General features: G+C 42.7%; 1 protein-coding gene across 1 annotated transcript; it reads left to right on the forward strand.

Annotated features, from left to right (window-relative positions):
* The first annotated feature begins 135 nt into the window (after window positions 1–135).
* Window positions 136–13,913, forward strand: CMPK1 (cytidine/uridine monophosphate kinase 1). Its single transcript, XM_082765591.1, has 6 exons — window positions 136–468; window positions 8,190–8,336; window positions 9,226–9,378; window positions 10,837–10,913; window positions 10,993–11,089; window positions 11,576–13,913. The coding sequence occupies exons 1-6, from the start codon at window positions 394–396 to the stop codon at window positions 11,615–11,617; spliced, it is 591 nt and encodes a 196-aa protein (XP_082621717.1). The 5' UTR covers window positions 136–393; the 3' UTR covers window positions 11,618–13,913.
* Window positions 13,914–20,041: the final 6,128 nt, after the last annotated feature.

Here is a 20,041-nt window from a genome sequence, read left to right on the forward strand (position 1 = left end):
GGGGGGATTTAAAAACGGGCGAAGAAACGGTCGAGGAGGGGGGGGCGCGCATGCGCCCTGCGGTGCGGCGGCGTTGCCATGGCGACGAGAGGGGACGGGCGCCATGTTGGGGGCCGGGCCTGGCGGAGCGCGGCCTGCTGCCCCCACCGGCGGCTACCGGCAGCTCGGGCCGCGCGGGGCACGCCGGGTGCTGCGGGGCGCTGAGGCGCCCGGAAGCGCTTTCCCCGCGGCGGGGCCACCTCAGCGCCGGCTCCGCCTCAGCCTCGCACCGCCCGCGAGCCGCCCTCAGCCGCCCCCGGTCTCGGCTGCCGTCGCCGCCGCCGCTCTCCGCTCGGTCGCCGCCCCGCCGCCGCTGTCCTGCTGCTGCTCCGCCGCCGTCGCCTCCTCCTCCTCATGAAGCCCGTCGTCGTCTTCGTCCTCGGCGGGCCCGGGGCGGGCAAGGGGACGCAGTGCGCTCGCATCGTCGAGGTGAGGGCGGTGGGCTCTGGGGGAGGGGGGGACTACACTTCCCAGCGTGCCCCGCGGCACGGCTGCGGGGGGCTCCTGCGGGCGCGGCCGCGGGGCACGCTGGGGGTTGTAGGCTGCACCCCCCCCCCATTGCCGAGGGCGGGCTGGGCTGGGTGCTGGGGCCGGGGCTGTGGTGCTGGGCACGGCCCTGCCGGCGGGGAGACGTGGCAGGGGTTGGCCGTGTGGCCCTCTGCCGCCTCGGGTAGCGCCCAAGGAACAGTGTTAGGCTGAAATTTGGCTCAGTGCTACGCTATGGTAGAGGTCAGAACGTGTCCTGCCCCCCCAGAAGCTAACCTCGTCTCCTCTTATTTCAAAGAGCCCCAAGCTGGTGGCACAGGATGACGAGGCGTTCGGCTCTGCTCTTCACGATTCTCTTCTTCCAAATACATTTTTACAGTCCTTTGAGATAGAACAGATGCTGAAGAGGAAAGGGTGACTCTTGCACAGTGCAATATTCTCCGCCTAAAAAACAATCAGATTATAATTGCGTAGCGCTCAGGTGGGTAATTACAGAAGTAGTTGATGCTTCCAGACGTGTGCGTGTTGGCTTTGAGGCATTTTTGTTCCCTGAGCACATGCATTTTATTTTTTTTTTTTCATGGAAAGCCTTGAAGGATCAAGATGTATCCATGCCCCAATGAATAAAAATGACAGAACTGTAGTAATGCCTGTGTTTCTGAATCTGTTGACTGGGGAGGAAAAAAGGACAAAGCACCCAACCACAAGTCCCAGTGCAGGCAAGTTTGATGCACCTTCAGTTCTGGCGATGCCCTGGCAGTGCTGTTGCAGTTTCTGCGTGCTGCCATCACATCCCAGGCCTTGGTACATATTGGGCAATATGTACCAAGGCCTGGGTTAGGCAAATTTGGTGCAGACTGAAAAATGCCATTCAGACTTCAGTTCTGAAGGATTTTAACCTCAAATTATGGACTCTTCAAACTGGCTTATTCCTTAAATTAAGCGGTGGGATGAAATGTTCATAGCGCTCATAAAGCCGTTTTGGTAAGGTCAAATTCAGTCCCTGGAACGTAGCAAACAAATGAGCTTAAACTGTAGGGAAATTTTTTAAGCCGTCATTAATGGCTTTCACCAAACCATTAGCATAGCCTCGGGGCTGAAGAACCTCCTGTGGCTGCTGCCCTGTGTTCAGAAGTATGAATGCCTCTGGCTTGATAGGCTGCGGTAATTGGATAAAGACCACTTCAGGAGGAAGGATTCAAATGAATCACTGCTACCCTAATTGTAGTTGCAGCTAAAAACGGAAAACTAACTTTGCTTGTACTGTGTTTATTTTCTTTCTAAGCCTAGAAAGAGAAGTCCAAAAGCTAATAAATGGGAACTTGCTGTAATTCTGCTAATCCTGTTTGCTGCGTGGAAAGACGTTACTGACGGCCTGTGCAGTGGGTTGACTGCAGGAAGCACAAGGGGCTGCTGACAGCAGCGTCTGGCTCTCCCACTCCCTTGGGCAACTCTGCAGGAGTTGCTGGCTAAGCCTTGAGGGAGGGAAGGTCTGGGGTGGCTCCAGTGAGGGCTGGGCTCGGGGGGGTCTGTTGGAAGACTTCAGAAAGAGAGAGCATGAACAGGGAAGTATGGATGAAATGCAATCAAGGCACTGTTGAGCACCAGATTTTTTTTTTAAGCTCACACCCTTGGCCTGGCCCTCACAGCCCCCCAGAGAGCCCTAACGCAGGCAGTTGAATGGCCTTCATGCACTCAGTGCTGCCTTCAGGTTGAAAGTGTATTTTTGTTTGGATTTTAAACCCCGTTGGCAGCTTGCCGCAGAGAAAAGGGGCTGCAGCTAAGTAATAATAAACCTCATTCATCCTTGTTGTATAAATGGGCTGATTAATATTAGTTTACATTAGGAACGAATCCGATCCCGTATCTTGCTCTAAACCTGAAGTTTGTGCTCAACAAAAAGTCAGTATGAGCTATAAATACTTCTCAGTTGCTGTACATGCTGGAGATGTGGGACAGAGCACGTCACGTGGAGAGGCCTCGCTTTGCTGAGGTGTGACCCGGTATGATTTTTAGCTCCAAATGACTTTATTCAAAACCACAAGCCCCTGTAGGTGGTTTGTGGAGCTGGCATTAAGTACTACCTGGGAACAATTTCTCAAAAAGTGTTGTAATTGCTTCGCTGACTGTGTTTTACCCTCCCAGAGAAGGGAGATAGCCATCAGTCATTACAGGTAAGATGTGGATTTCCTAAGTACCAGCCTGCATCGTGGCTGTTCAGATCGCAGTCCCTCATTACGGACCGGGCGTGTATTTGTATCAAGTTTGGACTAAAATGGGGAAGTGATTTGAGGGAAGAATTTGTAATAGCAAGTGAAAATGAGTATTGACACAGTGTACAAAAGGGAGCAGCAGGTAAGTGATTAGGTTTCTTTATCTTTGCAGATAAGGTTTGAAGAGACAGCTGAAGGAGGCTGGTTTCCTCTGATACGGAGGGGAGACTTGTGCGTGTATTCCCTAGGCTCACAGAATTGTCACTGAAATGTAAATCCAGTAGAAATGCTGCTCTATTCCTCCTGTTTGGGAGGGGATGAAGCAGAATTCCCTCTTAAGTGCCTGCTCTCTCCCCGCCCTGCAGATTAACTCCCACAGCCTTCCACGGCTGCCTGAGGTAGCGTTCGACATCGCTGGGATGCGGCAGGGCTCTCTATGGGGCAGATGTTGGAGCAGGTAGTTGGATGAAGGCATCTGAGTGCATGTTCTTGAGATCTAACCTTCATGCTTTCCACAGCATTTATCTTTTGTGATTGTGAGGTCATTATGCGTATATAGGACAAAATTAATGTTTTATTACTGACTTTTGAACTTTGCTAATGAAGTAGTTATGGTACAGTCAAGGAAAAATACCACATTCCTCAAATCTGCACAAAATATGATTTCATTAACTTAAACTTTAAATCTTTACAACCTTTGCCTGAAACACAAAGGTCCTTTGGGAGAGGGGAAAAAAGCATAACTAAATAATCTGTCTTTATTTCAAGCAAGATGTCAGCTGTTTTTGTTGTTGTTTCTTTGTTTTTTTGGCAAGGTGACTCTGCAGGGATTTGGGGTATGCAAAACACCCCTCCCTGCATACGCAAAATGTAATTAATTCTCACCGCAGCCCTAAGCTGGATATTTCTGTTTAAAATTCAGCCCACAAGGTGGGATGCTGAGCCTCTTCTTTCTGCAAGATCGTAAATGAGAATCCAAGGGGGAAAAGGTGCTAAGTTGTTTTGGGATGTGTGATAGAGATTCTCAGAGGAAAAGAAAACTGCAAAGAAGAAGGCAGTGTTTCAGAAACACTCCTCTGGAAGCAGCAGCAGCAGATTTAGTTTTTGCTGTCATGTGTTAATTGTCCTCTGGAAGTCTGCAGAGAGACAGCAATAACTTTCTTGAAATAAAAGCGTTTTCAGAGTTGTTTGCTCTAAACTCAGTTTTCAAAATCTCTTCCAAGAGTGCCACGTACTAGTAGTCCAGTTAGCTCCGAGTTCTCATAATTGTTTGCTGGAATGTCAGTTCATATTTCTGAACCGTGGCGCTGTTGTGAAACATGGTGAGAGATCATTTAACCCCCCTCAAAAAAAAAAAATAAATAAATTCCCTATATGCTTCCATTTTACAGAACCCAGGCTCGCTCACTGGGCATTGAATTTAGGACTTTCCCAGCCATCCTGGGTGTCTTTTGTTCAGCTCTGCGTTCCTGAAGCACTGGGGTGTTCTGTTTGCCCCCCGCTCCCCCGGAGGCGCTATCAGTGGGATCTCCTTTGTGTGTTTTGTTTTTATTAGTGTGGGTTTTGTGCTTTTTGTTTTGTTTTGCCTTGTGTTTTGTTTTGTTTTCCCCCAGAAGCAAGAATATATCTCTAGCTAGGGAAATCTTTTTTTAATTTTTTTTACTGGAATATGCAGACAGAAGGGCTGCTACTGCATGATGATTTATACCTCAAAGTTCTGCTTCTATGTGCAGATTGCCAACGGGGCAGACAAAACTTTTTTAGGTTTAAGCAAAACAAACAAACCCAAAACCCCACACCATGAAGGCTGCCTGCTTTACGCGGTTCTATTTTTATTTCTTTACTAGCTCTTGAAGAGGCTATCTGAGAAAATGGGCAACCTTACGAAGCAACTGAAAGTTGCCAGAAGATATGACAGGCCAGAACTAGGGCAATAAAAGTTTGTTTTTTTATTTGTTCAGCCCTTTGACTTTCATTTGCAGATTAACAACGATAAGCCAAGATAGGATTCAAGGTCAGAGCAGTAATTTGTGTTGCTCTAGCTTCTTTCTTGGCTCCTGCGCACTCAAGGAACTTCCAAACTGTGTAGCAGAGCGGTGGACCACACGGGGCTGAATCGGAAGCAAACCCCGTGCCCCGTGAAAGCTCCAGCACGGGGTCCCAGCAGCAGCTGATCCGTGCTCCTGGTTCCTTCTTACTGTGCTGAGGGAGCGGCCAGGCTGAGCTCTGCCACGTTCAGGTGTGGCACGGATACGAGCCCTCTGCTCTCATTTGCAGTTCATGTGAATCTACTCACCTTTCAGCAAACACGACGTAAGGCTTGTGCTGGCTGCAGGCGGATGTTGCAGATCCTGGCTGGCAGATGACAGATCAAGTGGCAGTGGTACAGGGAAGAGAAGGGCGTTCTGGAGAGGCGGCAGGCTTGGGGTTTCATTTGGAGATGTGGCACATCCAGATTGTGCGTCCCAGTTTGCCCCGCTGAGTGGAGCCTGATTTCCCAAGCCTTTGTATGATGAACAAGCAAGCTGTGCTTCGCTCTCTTGCAGAGCACCGTTAAGGGCTGTTCTAAGTACCACCTCTCAGGTGGGATTGCTAGAAACTTGAACTTGCCTTTCCACTTCAGTCTGCTTTTTGAAAGCGAGGGAGGAAGGTACCTACACTGAAAACAGATTTTCTGGTAGAGACTGGGGTTATGGTTCTCCAAATGTGAAAACAGTTTTGAAAACAATGAGAGCAGCTTATATGGTAGCTGTTTGCTGATTTCTTCTTTTTTTTTCTTCTAGAAGGGCGTGCCTGTCAGCTAGCATAGTGGAAAACATTATCTATGAAATATGTTTTAGAATAGTGAATTGTTTATTTTCCAAGGTCTAGAAGTCTGTCTAGATCTTAGGTGCATGGCATCCAAGTATTTTATTTTTTTGTTTGTTTAACCTGGTTGCTATTTTAAGCCGACCTTTCAGCCGTCAGCTAATGTTATGGATCTATTCTAAAAGAATGTATGCATTCTCCTGGGAGAATTGGAGGAACTGCTTTTTCATTGTTTGGAAGTCACAGCCCTCTCTTTCTGATTTCAGAGAAGTGGTTGCAACAGGTTCCATCCTGGGGATTGCATCGCGATGGGCTTGGCGCTGCTGGAAAGTGCTGGCACAATGCGAACTTGCAAGGCGTGAGAGCGTTTACCCTGGTGGTGCAGTAACATTACAATCTCTTTTGCGAGCTCTTGGGGAAAGTTAAGGTTTTGTCTGCTTCAGGATGCTTGCTGAGGGTTTGTCTCGCCGAAGATGAAAGAAAACTTTGTGTCCTGGGCACGTGGCTTGATTAAAACTGGCAAGAGCAGCATGAGCACCACGTCCCTGCAGCCTGCCGCATATAGACTCGCAGTCAGGCCTTTCTCTGTGCTTGTTTGTGTTGTTTAAACTGACATGTTGTCTTTGGCTCTTGCGCTCAGAGCAGTTAACAAATAGATGTTTTGCCACTGAAGGAGAAGTTTGTTTTCCTTATTGCCTGGTTAATCCGTTCTGAAGGTTACTCCAGAAGACAATTTACTATTATCTAAAACAACTCTATTTATACAGCAGCACTTTAAAACACTTCTATCTTTTACTTTCCCGTTCAGCCGTTAAAAAATAATTTAGTTTGCTGCTGCAAAGGATAGAGAATTCCAAAAATTGTCTGACTCAAGTTTCTTTTCATGCATGAAAAGGGACATGCCAAGGAAAATTAAATGGTTTGGTAATCCTCTAAAACAGAAGGGATTATATTTTTCCTCCTGTTTTCTTCTTCGTAGAAACTTAATGTGAAAAACATCATCGGTCTTTACTTCACCAAGGACTGCATGTTAATTTGGGGTTCAGCAGAGTAAGGTTTCTGCTTAAGAGAAAAGATTTACTTGGGTTTACGGCTTCTGTAGTCCATAGTTAATATGTAGATTTGCAGTTAAATAGGCATGTCCAAATGCAATGCACATGAAAGCAGGAGTACAGAGAGCTTACAGAAGATATTTGTGGAGGTTTTTCTTCACAGTTACTTAAAGCAAAATCTTGTTTCCTTTTCTTTCCAGATGTGTAGAGTTTTGGAGATTTAGGTAATTATATCCCTTCTTAAATTATGACTATGCAGAACTAACTTTCCACGCTTTTGTGGGTGAAATTGGAAAGCAACTGAAATGTTTTTAAAGCCACTTAGTGGGTTGTGTAATATTTCTGTTGTACTTAGTCCAGTAGCCAAGTTTTTAAATCCCAAGTTCACAGCCTGAAAAAGCATTTAGGCACATTATTATGCTGCTCAGGCACCATTTTTGAAATTTGCTTCAGATGTTGCTGCAGCCGAGCTGATAACCCTGAACTAATTTGCTGCTGCTTTTGTTTTGTAGCAAAAACTTCAGGACAAGTATGTATAGGTGTACTCTGTCTTGGGTATATAGATAGCTTGGGTAATCGCCCAGGAGGTGTCTTTATTGCCTGTTTAGCTTAAGCATTCGTTAAAGAGATGTCTTTACATCTGTTTTTAAGGACTATATTTGTTCAAGGGGTACACTTGGTTAGTTTTCTTGTGATGTTAAATGAGCTGAGCAAGTGATTGTTTTGTGATCTGAATTTTCCCTTATAGCAACATGTTTCTCTTTGGTAAGATCTTCCATGGACCGATTAATCTGCTCACAGCCTGCATCTGAGCCTCCCCCAAGGGCAGCCCTCTGGTCACCTCCTTTCTGGGGAAGGACGAACACAGGGCAGGTGTGCGGGGCTGGGTTTGGAGCAGCGTGTGGGCAGGACTGTTTGCTGGCAGCAGTGCTTTCTGTTGGTTCAAGGCATCTGTGCACCTGCACTCTTAGATGCAGTTATAAGTGATGCGACCAAGGCAGAGGAGGAAGTTGCTGTCAGACCTACAACTAGAAAATAAGGACACTGCTGTGCTTAAAGCGTGCCTCCAGCTGCAAAGAAACAGGAATTGGTTTGTGTGCTTTTGTTGTTGTTTTTTTTTTTTTTTTTGATTTACCTGTTGTGTAAACCTAGCAATGAAAGACAGTCTTAAAATTTTGAAGAGGCCGTCAGTCAGTAGGTCAAATCTGGCTTTACCGTGTGGAGAAGTGAGGTACTGGAATTGTGTAGGATGGGGTGTAGCTTCTATCAAGTTTGGTGCTCGTTAAATGTCTCATGCACAGTGCAATGTTTCAAGAAGTGCCTCGGGCACTTTGAGACTTTCTCATTTCCAAATGGGATGTTACCTTTGAAAACAGGATGCAAATATCTGACCAAGGCCATGTGAACCATTTAGCCCAAGAATCTCTCTTGCTGTGTGTCCTGAAGATGGAACAGATTTGCCACTAGCAAGCTGCTATTTCTGGTATTTTTCTGTTGTAATACAAGGATAAATGTCACTGATAGTGTTGACTGATGTAACCTTGCATGTGTACTAATTCAAGGACATCTGCCTGTTTTTTGCATGTTTCAGAAATACGGCTACACACACCTTTCTGCTGGCGACCTCCTTCGAGATGAACGAAAAAGGCCGGGCTCACAGTATGGAGAACTCATTGAGAACTACATTAAGGAGGGAGAAATCGTACCAGTTGAAATAACAATCAGCTTGTTGAAGAGGGTGAGGAAAGGGCTATTTCCTTTCTAGCTCGCTCTTGCAGACTAAGTGACAAAGCAGTGGCAGTATTCTTCAAGAACTGCCCATTCTCCAATGTAGTATGAGCAGGATGGAATAGCAGACACAGGTGCACGCTGCATGCTGTGCTTCTCTCGGCAATTAGTCATGCTGCTGGCTGGGAGGCAGTGGGTGATGGCCTCTGATACCTAGGGATCTGTGAGAATTTAAATTTTTCTTTTTGGGTTCTCCTAGGGAAACAAATGAAGTTCTGTATTTCTCACTTCCCTTAGCACGCTGTAGGGCTTAGTGGTCAGATCAGTCATATGAGAGTGTAGGGTGAAGGCATTAAAGTTATTAACTTTCTGTAAGTTTTAACAAAATAGACAGCCAGGTGAAGGAAAGGGGAAGAGCACCTGCTAATGTTTCTGTGGAAGGAGAAACTCCAGTGTTCATCCTTATTTAGATGTCCAGGAAAATAATCAGGGCATCTCCTTTGTGACAGAAAAAGTTTCTGTTGCTCATGCAACTAATTTTCTCTGGAGTTTTTTCCATTAGGCTTAATTCTAGACCAGGGACAGTTTGGCATCTTACGCTGGTATGTGCTGTTACACAATATTGCAGAATATAACAAACAGGCCCAGCCTTAAAAGTTTGAGATACTGAGCTTTATGAAATGGTGTATTCAGTTTAAAAGGAGGCTCTATTGTTGCATCAGTGAAATAAATAGAACACATTGAAGGTGACACACAAAAAAAAAAAACACTCTGTAAATCTGCAATAACTCTAAGAGAAATACTTATTAATTTGCCATATGAACACTTTGGGAGTGATTGAGCAAGTTGCTAGATAATTGCATGTGCAGGGGATCTTGAGATGAATTCTCTTCTGGCAGGCTATGGATCAAACAATGGCTGCTAATTCTCAGAAGAACAAGTTCTTGATTGATGGATTTCCCAGAAATGAAGATAATCTTCAAGGCTGGAATAAGACTATGGATGGAAAGGCGGATGTTTCTTTTGTTCTGTTTTTTGATTGCGACAACGAGGTAATGAAGTGTGTTAGCCTAACTTCTTTTCTTGCTATGTTGTGAGATTCACTGAAGAACGATAAAACTCAGTTGGGTAGTGAATCTTTCAATATCAAGGGACTGGTGTTGGAGTAGAAGGAAAACTTGATTTGTGAGTTTCAGGCATTTTGGCAACTTGTTTCTGCAGATGAAGAACTGCAGGCTTTTGCAATAACAAGTGAATAATTACACTTGGTACAATCGTCTGCAAATAAATTTTACTGAAGAAGCACTTCAAAGAATTGCATTCTGGAGCGTTTATAAAAGCTTTAAATATATTAAACAATCATTTGATTCATGTTCAGAAAACATTGCTCTGTTTACTCTTAAAGATTTCAGTCTACTTGTTTGGTAGCAATGTTTGCTTTAATTCTAAAGTGCTGACAGCGTAAGTCTTAATTTTCATAGTTGTGAGCTGTGCTGTAGGATACCTCATAATCAAAATTGTATTCAGCAAGTCATTAATTATAAGGGCTTTTTGACAATGATACATTATATTAATTAAACAAATGCCATGATATGCTGTCTCTTTAATATGACAGTGCCCTTGAGGGATAAAAACTGATCGTAAAATAACATCTTAATCTGGCTTTCCTCCTTTCTCCCAGTTTTCTAAGAAATATTGCTATTTTTTTCTTAATTGCAAAGTTTTTTAGTCTCAACAAGTGTGGGTCTATTTTTCTGCTTAATAAAGAAAATAAAAGGTTAAGTGAAAACTTTCATTGGGGGTGTGTTAATTTTGAGATTCTAATTTTTACTATAGATGTACTTTGTAGGAAGAAAAAGTCACCTAACTATTGTCCTCTTGCATGCATAAGGTAAATACACTCATGAGGTGTACACGTGTCAGCATTGCTTACTTAACTTTAGGCTTCAAAACTAACAGTTCAACGGGCAGCTTTTAAGTATGGTTTTGTAATTTTTCCTGAGACTTTGCTTTTTAAATCTTCTTATGGCAATGACAAGTAAAAATAATATAACTTTGAATAAATTAACGTGTCATCTTACATAAATTTTTGAGAGAACACACCAACTCTTTTTCAGTGTAAGCATATATTGGTAGTCTAGTCTGACATTGTGCTTTTCAGATCAGAACACATCCATGAAAATCAGATCATTTTCTTTAAATATCTCAAGTTGGAGTCTTATTCACACCACAGAACTTGATGTTGCTTTTGCTTCCACTGACCCTAATTCCATTTTAAGAACTCGCATCTTAATAAACTGGTGAAATATAGAGCTGTCATCCTTTTTCTGTGGAATAATCTTAACTCCCTATGTGAAGTCTGGCTTAAATATATCTGATCTGGACAATATTTTGTATGTCTGGACTATCTAGATTTGTTACTAATTCATAATTTATTTTTTTTTGCTCCTGCTTTTCAGGTAAGCACATTGTGTTTGCGGTTATGATCATCCTTTTGATGTCTTTTGTAGATATGTATTGGTCGCTGTCTTGAAAGAGGCAAGAGCAGTGGTAGAAGCGATGATAATCGAGAGAGTCTGGAAAAAAGGTACTATATCCAAAACTTTTTAGTTCTCTTCTGTTTTACTGTTATTATGTAAATAAATGCATTCTTTGCTTTCTCCTAGAATTCATACATATCTGCAGTCTACTAAGCCTATAATAGACTTATATGAGAGAATGGGAAAAGTCAGAAAAGTGGATGCCTCTAAATCTGTTGATGAAGTAAGTATGTAAGCCTGAAAACACAGGGATGGCAGTGTGTGGGCTACATATTTATGGCATTCTTTTGGTTGTATGTATGGTCAGTGAAGCTAATTAGGCAGTGATTTCTGAATGAGTTTATTACTGAAGGAGGTTGCGGAACTTTCATTTTGACTTGTAAAGAACTAATTGAGATAGGAATAACTAAGAAATCAATTTGTTCTGCTTGAACATGAGCCAGACTAAAAAGATTTTTATTGTTTCTGTGTTCAGCAGTTTCTTGGCTTTTTCACTTTCATGAGATCTTGCTTTTCTGAAATATTTATTATTGTTCTTATGTCCCGCTTTCCCAGAGTTGGTGCCAATTTTTCTACTGAAGAATCACTATGAAAATTTTAAGAAAAACATCTTTAAATACTATCAATTATTGTGTGCTGGATTAACTTGAAGTGACTGTTTACCTAACACTTCATAAAATTAATAATGTTTTAATCTCTCTCTTTTTAGGTTTTTGAAAAAGTTGTACAAATTTTTGACAAAGAAGGCTAATTCCCAGCTTGAAAGTTCGTTTAAACTTGTGCTTGAATCTTGCTTGAATAGCTGCTACTGCAGTCCACTCTTTGTAATTGTTTTAAAAGGTTTTTTTATTGTTTTTCACATATTGATTGATGATTGAAAAAGCAGTTAATTACAAACGGATCTGTTTTTTTGATAGGAAATAATTTCTCGTGGCTATAGTATACAAGTTTCAGGGTTCTCCATTAGTATAAGTTCAGTTGCTCATGTGGCAAAATCGTAGTTAAAACACATCTCTGAAGAGACTGTACTGTCACAGTTCTGTGCCTGTCATGGGCGGCCCTTCTTTATTGTCATGCACCTGTCTTTCTTAAGGATCAACTAAACAACAACATTAAGCAATGAGGGACCTGTGTGCCCGTGTTTATCTTTCGGATGTTTGGACCAATTTGAGGAAACATTTTTTTCAGAGTATAATTTTTGTCACAGAGTTCCCTGTTGCCCCCAAACGTGTATTCTGTAAGTAAATCTATAGTTAGTATGAGAATCTGTTCTAGCAGTTCTCACAAAACTATTTAATATGCTGTTCAGCAATAGGCATACAAAGTAGTTTATGGAAAGTGGTGCTGTCTTATGATTCTGGGTGTAAACTGTCTTGTAAGTTCCTGACTATCTGGATGACTCGACCCTGGGCTTTGCCTTGTCTTCGTTTCCAAAAAGTTGAGAATATCATTTCAAAGTCAGGTCAGTTTTCCATTCTCATTTATTTTGAATGATAGTTTAGTTCTTAATTATGGCATGACCTTCACAAGGTGCAAAACTCTTAAATAGTGTACATTAAGCAAAATCTTCTAATAGTTCTGTCTTTTGTAACAAGTGGAAGGGATTTCCTGTATTATAATTACTGAAATACTGTGTTACTGAATGCTTTAAGGTTTATTACTTGGGGAAATATTTTTATGGTTAAACTTACGAATTTGTTTCCCTAAAAGTATATAATTTTAATAGTTGCTTTGAAAAGTTTGTAAATGATTGCACTTTTGTTATTATGTGGTCAGCTGAAGGGAAAATATCTGCAGAAAAAGTCCCATTCTCTTAAACAGATTGGGTCCTGCTTTATCACATTCTCTTGCATTAGTATAGTCAGCAGCAATAATAGTTGGAAGAAGCAGATAACTAGCTGAAAAACGGTATTTTAAGCGTTTGTACAGATGTGATGTAATTCTACCTTTTGTTTAAAGTAACCTCCCCCCATAAGATTAGTATGCATAGGGGCCCAACCATGCATTCCTTGCACACCCTGAGCTTTCACTGAAGAAGCCCCAAGAAGGCTTGAGGATGGGTGTTTTAACTAATTTTAGTGATAGGATTCTTCTTGCTACATTAACTGACATTAGTATTGGTTTGTGATGGGCTGCAAATTACAGGGAATTGCAGTTAGAAAATTTGAGGATTCAGCTTTTCTTTATTGCTGACTTTCTATATTTAAAGAAAGCTTTAAATTAAGCCAAGTTCTAATTAAAATTAGTTTTGTTGGTCCTCATCCTGTGCTCTGATGTGTGCAGGCAGGTTTGTATTGCATGAATACTCGTTTTACTGAGGTTCCTGCTACTGTTGGACTGGGGAAGAGGTGGATACAGAAATAAAGGGTAAACTACAGGGTCTTTTCCAGTATGGTGGTAGTTCAAACAAAGGACTGAGCACAAATACCTGTTTACTATTGCAGAATATATGGACCATGATTACTTCTGTTAGTATGGGAGGCTAATGCTTTTGCTTTATGAATTTTCCTTTAAAATAAATAAGTAAATCATGGAATGTAATTCTTATTGTTTAAGTATGCTGACATAGGATAGGACCCAGTGAAACTACACTTCTGATGTGAAGGCTAAAATCAGGACTTTTTTCAAGACTTCAGGCAGGATTCTTTAATCTCCTTAGAGATTTAATTATCTTTGTTTCTCAGTTACTGGCTCTTACAAATTCTGCTGAGGATAGAATATCTGTTTTTTCTCATCATATACTTTTCTATGTATTTAAGTGCTAAAACAAACAAAAAACCCTTTAGAGCAAGTTGTTTCTTTTTGTTGTTTTTTTTTAAAGACAAATGTTTTGGCAATACTGAATTTGGAGTGGATTGTAATGTCTGTACAAAGACTAGTTATTTTTGTCCTTTTATTTATTGAAGATGCCATTAAATGTTACAAAACCTTTCAAGTTGGATTTAAAATTGAAATGAAGATTAAAGGTAATATGCCAATGTGTTGTGCCCACTTAGCAGCAAAACTGTACACAGAATTTGAGAAGATCGAATAAACTTTGTTCTGTGGCTTAATAGGAGTGCTTGGCTTAATTTCTCTGTACATATTTATGAAAAACATCCCTTATAACAGTGCTAATATACACGTACACTTCATATATCTTGCATGGACAAACACACACGGATATGTCTATAAAGGTTCGGCTTTCAGCATCAGAACTGAAGTCCTGAAGAGATGAGAACTCCGCAGGCATTTCCCTAATCTTTCTTGATTTCTTGACCTTTTCTTGATTATATAGGTTTGTCAAGTTACTACATTCTTACAGTTCTGCAGCAGTAATTCGTTTGGAACGTCTGTGAAAGAAATGGGACTTGGGAAGTGGACCAGGAAACCTGATCCTATTGTGTGGCTACTGTTAGAGATTTATATATATTTTTTTCATTTTCCTTGCTTCCTTGCTCAATCACTGACTTCTTGGATGCTTTTCTGCTACTCTGCATCACAAGTTTATGTGCTTTGCTGGAGATTGTGTTCTTAAAGGAGCTTTTCTTCCATTTGGGGTATTTTTAGTCTAGATGCATCAGTTAAGAACTTGCTTTTGGACACTGGTCATGATTGCCCTTCAGGATAGACAAACTGAAAACTGTTTTGGATATCGGTGGAAGCAGGATTGGTGCAGCATAATTTTTTTAAATTTATTTTTATTTTTTTTAGAAGACAAACAAAAAAAAGTGGAGAGGTTGCCAGGCTTATTTTAAGTCTTCATATTTCACAGAGAGGTTTGTCACAAATGAGTTGTTTATTCACATGTAGGTTTCCAGTAAACAACATGTTGAACTTGAAACCTTACTCTGGAAAGATTTGCACAGCTGGCCTGAAAGGAATGGGAAAAGCAGGGAATTTTCCAACCTGTGTAGGTAGCTTTCTGCTGGTAAAACTGTGTAACCAAATGTTATTTTAAAAACTGTTGCTGAAAGCCTACTCTGAGGATGTGGAGTCTCCTAGGGGACAGACCAACAAGGGTAAGACTCTGGTAGCTTGTCCCAAAGCAAGCTTTCCTCTCCCAAAGGTAGGAGACTTGAACCGAAAATCCCTGCCAGAAAGGTGCTGATTTGTCAGGGGAGCGAGGCAGGAGAGACTGGTGTGGCGAAGACTGCAAGCACGGAGCAGAGGATTGCTGCAGTATAAGATTTTCCCCACTGACAACATTTGTCCTTAATAAAAAGAGGTGGTTTGTGAGGGAATTCCAAGATCTTATGCAAAACAGCAGGGAAATCCGTGTGCTGCTGCCCAGGCTCAATTGAGGAGAATGGGAGAGTTAAAATGGGAAAAAAAATTGGCTCAGTCTGGAGCTGCCAACTGTTGTTATCTGTTGGCAGTTTCGAAGCTGCCAGCAGTTAGGAAAGTTACGGCTTAGTGGGCTACTTTCCTGCTTAGTTTGAAGTTCAGTACCAGTTCGGTCCCTGTTGTGAAGCAGATGTCTCTGAAAGCTGCGATCTGCGGCTGCTCGGTTGGCCTTCTGCTCAGGTGGGGCCGACACGCTGAAGAAGAGCAGAGCAGATTACTGCTTCGAGGTGCAGCGCTTAGGGGCTGCTCGCATGGGGCCGTGCGCTTGCTGTAGCCTGAATATCCCCGGAGTAACGGCTGGCTAATAGTGAAAACTGCAAGACGATGCAAAGATGATTCAGCTAATCGGGTAACAAAGGAGACAGCAACAAAAATATTAAGACTTTGGATTGCATAGAGCAGCAGCTCTCGCCCTCTTTTGATCTGCAGACCTTTACAAATCTTCCAGTGGAGATACGGGAGCATAGATGAATTTAATCCTGCTGCTCTCAGCTATTTTTCATGGATTGCTTAGTTTAAGATGGTGGTTTTCAGCCTGTGGTCTGTAGAGTATTTGTTGGTAACAATAGATGTCTTTATTGAGTCTGTTAATCTGCTCAGCTGAAGTATTCTCTATCCTCTTTGCTTTCTGCCTTTTAATGTCTTTTCCTTACCTTTCTGAATTGCAGATACTCTTTGGGATGGCGAAGGGGTGCTCTTACCAATCTGTTCCTTGCAAAAGCAGCAAAATCTTTAAGTACCACCAGCCTACTGCTGTTTCTGCCAGCGAGCTTGGTGCATAATCTGTTACAAAACTGATAATAAAGCGTGTTGTGCTATTTTTTAACTATAGAAAATCTTTGTAGTACCTGCGCTCTTTTCTCCTGTGAGATCAGATGTGCCCATCTTGCTTCAGCACAGTGCTTAGCAGCAGTTGCATGAAAAAACCTCAGTCAGTAGACACTGAACTAGCAGTGACCTGTCATGCTTCAATGGGAGCAAGTGAGATGATTGAGGAGGGGAGTGAAGATACTTAAGGAAGCTCAGTCAATTCTGCTCCACTAATCAGACTCCAGCTTTAGATACCTATCTGTTCCGCGCGGCAGCGATGCTTGGATTTACTCTAGTTCATCTTTGCACAATTATGCTGGATAGAAATTCATACAAATGCGCTCCCTGCCTAGAAGTTGGCTGTCTCCGTTTGTTCTCTGCCACCTTGAATTACAGGAGTTACAGGGGCAGGAATTTACCTCGGGGTAAAGCTGTAGATTCTAAAATGGGCAAAATGAAGACAAATTGAGCCATTCTTGTGAAGAGCTAGATGCACAGCTCGTTTCACTGTGAGCAGCGATGCCAGGCTATTTTGTCATCCTGGTTTATAACTGTATTCAGACAGCAAAAGAGAAATCTTCTCTTCCCCCTCAAATATTTGGCAGAAAGCTTGCTTTTGTCTAAAATGCTCCTTAAGTACTGTGCAAAATATTCAATGCTAAACCAAATAACAGTTTGAGTTGTGCTTTTTCTTTCTAATTTACAAATAGGAGGGTTTGGTTTAGTTTCATGTAATAGCCTGCTGCAGCGAGACAACTCTTGGAAAATGCAAGGCGCCATCCCAAAAGATATTATCTGTTTTATTCTGGAGGGCTTTTTAGCACAATGCAGTTCCTTTATGGTAAGAAACAGCAAAGACTGCGGGATTGCTGGGCAGCTCTCAGGGTAAGTATGATGATATACGATGGTATATGGAAATGGTATCTTATAAAGCGGATCCCTTTGCACAAAGCTAAACCTCTGTGCTCAGCACACGTTTTCGTTTAGTGCTGTGAGACGTGAAAAGGTATTTTGGGATGACTTCTCAATTGGATCAAGTCTTTGGAATGAAGCTCAATCTATCATGGGGGACTTCAGGGACTACCAGAATCTGTCAAGGTACTTGGAGGATCAATTTAACGCGTGGTGGCCTCTTCATGGAGCTGTCTCTTCAGGTTGCTGCTTGGGGCATTGCCACTGTTGTCTTCGAAGCGAGATCCAGCTGAAGTCCCCTGCTGTGATTACCAAATATTCCAATGATATGTTCTAACCCAAATACCTCTTGTCATCCGAGTACCTCCTGGGGTTACGTTTGCTCTGATGGAAATCATCAGTGCCTTTTTTTCAGGGGAGGACTGGCACAGAACAAAGCTCAGCTGCTGGCCCCACCTCATACTCCGCACACACACATTTCCTTTGGGAGGGAGATGTTCTGTGGGTGTTGTAGTGGCTTGTCTACTTCCATTTTAGTTTCCAGGCCACTCACCCTGGATGGACAAATTTTCCCAGCAGCAAAGCACCTCCCTACCCCAAGAGGGGAGATGGTTGCTGGAGAGTTAGAGCAGCCCTTGGGCACAGGAGACAACGATGTCATGAAACATCCTGGATACATTTCACAAATGAAAGTGTAATCAGCAGCCACATTTTTGCTGGCTAATCAGAATGTCCATGGAAAATAGACATAGGGGTAATTTTACCGTATTCTTTTTCATTTAAAGTTTTCTGCGGAAAGAAAGTGCATTTGACCGCTTCCTTGTGACACAGAGCTCGGCATTTGAAATGCTTGTTCCTGAAGCGAGCACTGCATTTGGCTCACCATGTGTGACTTCTTGTGAAGCTTCCCTGGGCTCTTGGATGCTGTTCCTGCCAGCAAGAGCAGATTGCTTCCAGCAATAAACATCCCACAAAATTATGTATGTTCTTTAAGAAAAGTACCAAGATTTTCTGCTAATTGCAAAAATACATAATGGATGCCTTCAGCATCTGTTATTTATTCCATAACCAGCTTTCATCCAAAAGTAACCTTTAAACAAACATTAAGATTGGATAGTTTAACTGTTCCAATGTGTCACACACATCTACACCCTCCAGTTTAATTATGTTTGAAACATGCTTGTATTTGACTCTTAGTGAGAGGGAGAGTTGTTTATATCTCCAGCTCGTAGACGTTCACAACCTGGAGAAGACGATGCTTGGAGCCAGACGCGAAAGCCTGTCTCGGGCGTTTAGCTTTGCTTTTTTGGGAAGCGGCCCCACAGCCTCCTGGAGGTAGGATTGTGCTCGCAAGGCAATTGCTTAAGTGTGCCACAAGGAGGGGTGCAAGGTTCACCGAGAAGAGGACGCGGATTGCAAGTGTCGTTCATAAGCTGTGCAGTATTCCCCGTGCATTGAAAGACCTAGTTTCCTTAAAAAGCCTTTTTATTTTTATTTTTTTTCTTTCTGATAATGTAACTTAAAAAAAAAAATCCCATAAGGAAACATATTTTGGGATGGCGTTTTGTTGCCGAGAAATCTGCTATATTGGTAACTTGGCAACAGTGAACATCATCAGGCTTTTGTGTCAGTTTATTTAATTGTATCTAAGGAGAAAAACTAGATGGTGCCAATTTAATTATTGCGGATGTTCTGTGCCACCAGGTTCGTGATAGGTTTGTCATTCCCGTCCTGAAACAACTATGGAACTCTCTGAGCTTGTCTTGGGTGAGATCTTTCCATGAGAGAAAGAGTCATATACCTGGTGTCCTGGAAACTGTGTGTTCCTGGTGTCTTCATCCCAGGCTGATGGAGAGACTTCTCTGAGAAGTGAGAGCTGGCACAGGGAGCGCCAGAGGTGAAGCTACTGGGAAAAGCTGAGCGCTAAGCACCTGGTTCCCTTCCACAGGGCAATTTTAGAGGAAAATGTGTAGCTACACAGCCAAAACCTGCACTGTTTTGGCTCTTGAATGATAGTTCTTGACAAAAGCTAGTTGCTAATTGCTTACAGAATAGCTCAGGACCTACTGGCCATCCTGCCATTGCTGCCCCATGCTGCAGTTTCAGGATGAGCCTGCTTTAGGATCTGTGCTTTAGGACCCGTCAGTGCAGTGTTCTTAGGGCACTGCTTCGTGTTGGAAGAGAAGTGCCTTGAGAACAAGTTAACACAATTGCAGCCAGAGTCAGAACCAAAACCAGCTTGGGATTCTCCTTCCCCTTGTGGGGTGTGACATCCCGCAGTACTTGTGTCCAGCTCTGCTGCACGATAAAAGGCTAGATAATTATGCTTCAGATAACACATGTCTTTAAAAGTTAATAAGAACATCACTTAATTAAAATAAGGCACAAATGACCTTAATAGTAATAAGAAAAGGTGATAACCTTCATTTTGAAAATTAGTTGAAAAATGATTCATCCATTAACTGTCAGTGTGACAGAAATTACTGAGGGGAAGGGAGATTTTGAGTCCTAGGGGGAGAGCAGGTAGGTTTCTGCCATCCCAGTACGCACAGGGTCACCACAGCAGCTAACCATGGTAGGCAGGAGGCATATTAAGAGCCTTAATTAGCTCTGTTGTCACTTTTCCATCATGAGCAATTAATTAGCTCCTGCCTTATCTATACTGCTGTCCCCTCTCGGAACTGCACGGTCCCATAACAATATGAGCTCTGGGGAAAAGAAAGGGATAAAAGTGGGGAGGTGAGAGCCCTCCAGAGCAGCTAAGGAAATGCTGAAGGGTCCCAAAAGGGTAAGGTCTTTGGCAAAAACCACAAGGTGACCCTGATTAGCTACTAATTGCTTTCATTGGTTCCAGCAGGGAAACCAGCCCAGGTGCCCAGGGCTCTGTGGTGAGGACAGGGACTTGCTGGCAGGTTTCCCTGAAGGTGGTGTGAAATTGCAAATTAGGAGCCCAGGTTTTGGTGTCCTGGTAGGGCAGGGCTGTTCCTGCAGTCTGTGCTTTGGGATCCAGGGAAGGAGCAGAGGTGAGCGCTCTGGGTTTGGTTATCACTGCTTTGTTTTGCTTTGCTTGTGGGTGAAGCTCTCAGTGCCGCTGGGCTGTCCAGAGGCAAGGTGCTAGGGGGGTTTG

The sequence above is a fragment of the Aythya marila genome (assembly GCF_965140915.1).
Source record: "Aythya marila genome assembly, chromosome: 8".
NCBI lineage: Eukaryota > Metazoa > Chordata > Aves > Anseriformes > Anatidae > Aythya > Aythya marila.

Bases quoted from the DNA above. Each gene is read 5' to 3' on its own strand.
- CMPK1 (XM_082765591.1), top strand. From the start codon at position 394: ATGAAGCCCGTCGTCGTCTTCGTCCTCGGCGGGCCCGGGGCGGGCAAG. The intron at 469-8,189 runs GTGAGGGCGGTG...TGCATGTTTCAG, and splicing joins AGTGCGCTCGCATCGTCGAG to AAATACGGCTACACACACCT. The intron at 9,379-10,836 runs GTAATGAAGTGT...TGTCTTTTGTAG, and splicing joins TTTTTGATTGCGACAACGAG to ATATGTATTGGTCGCTGTCT.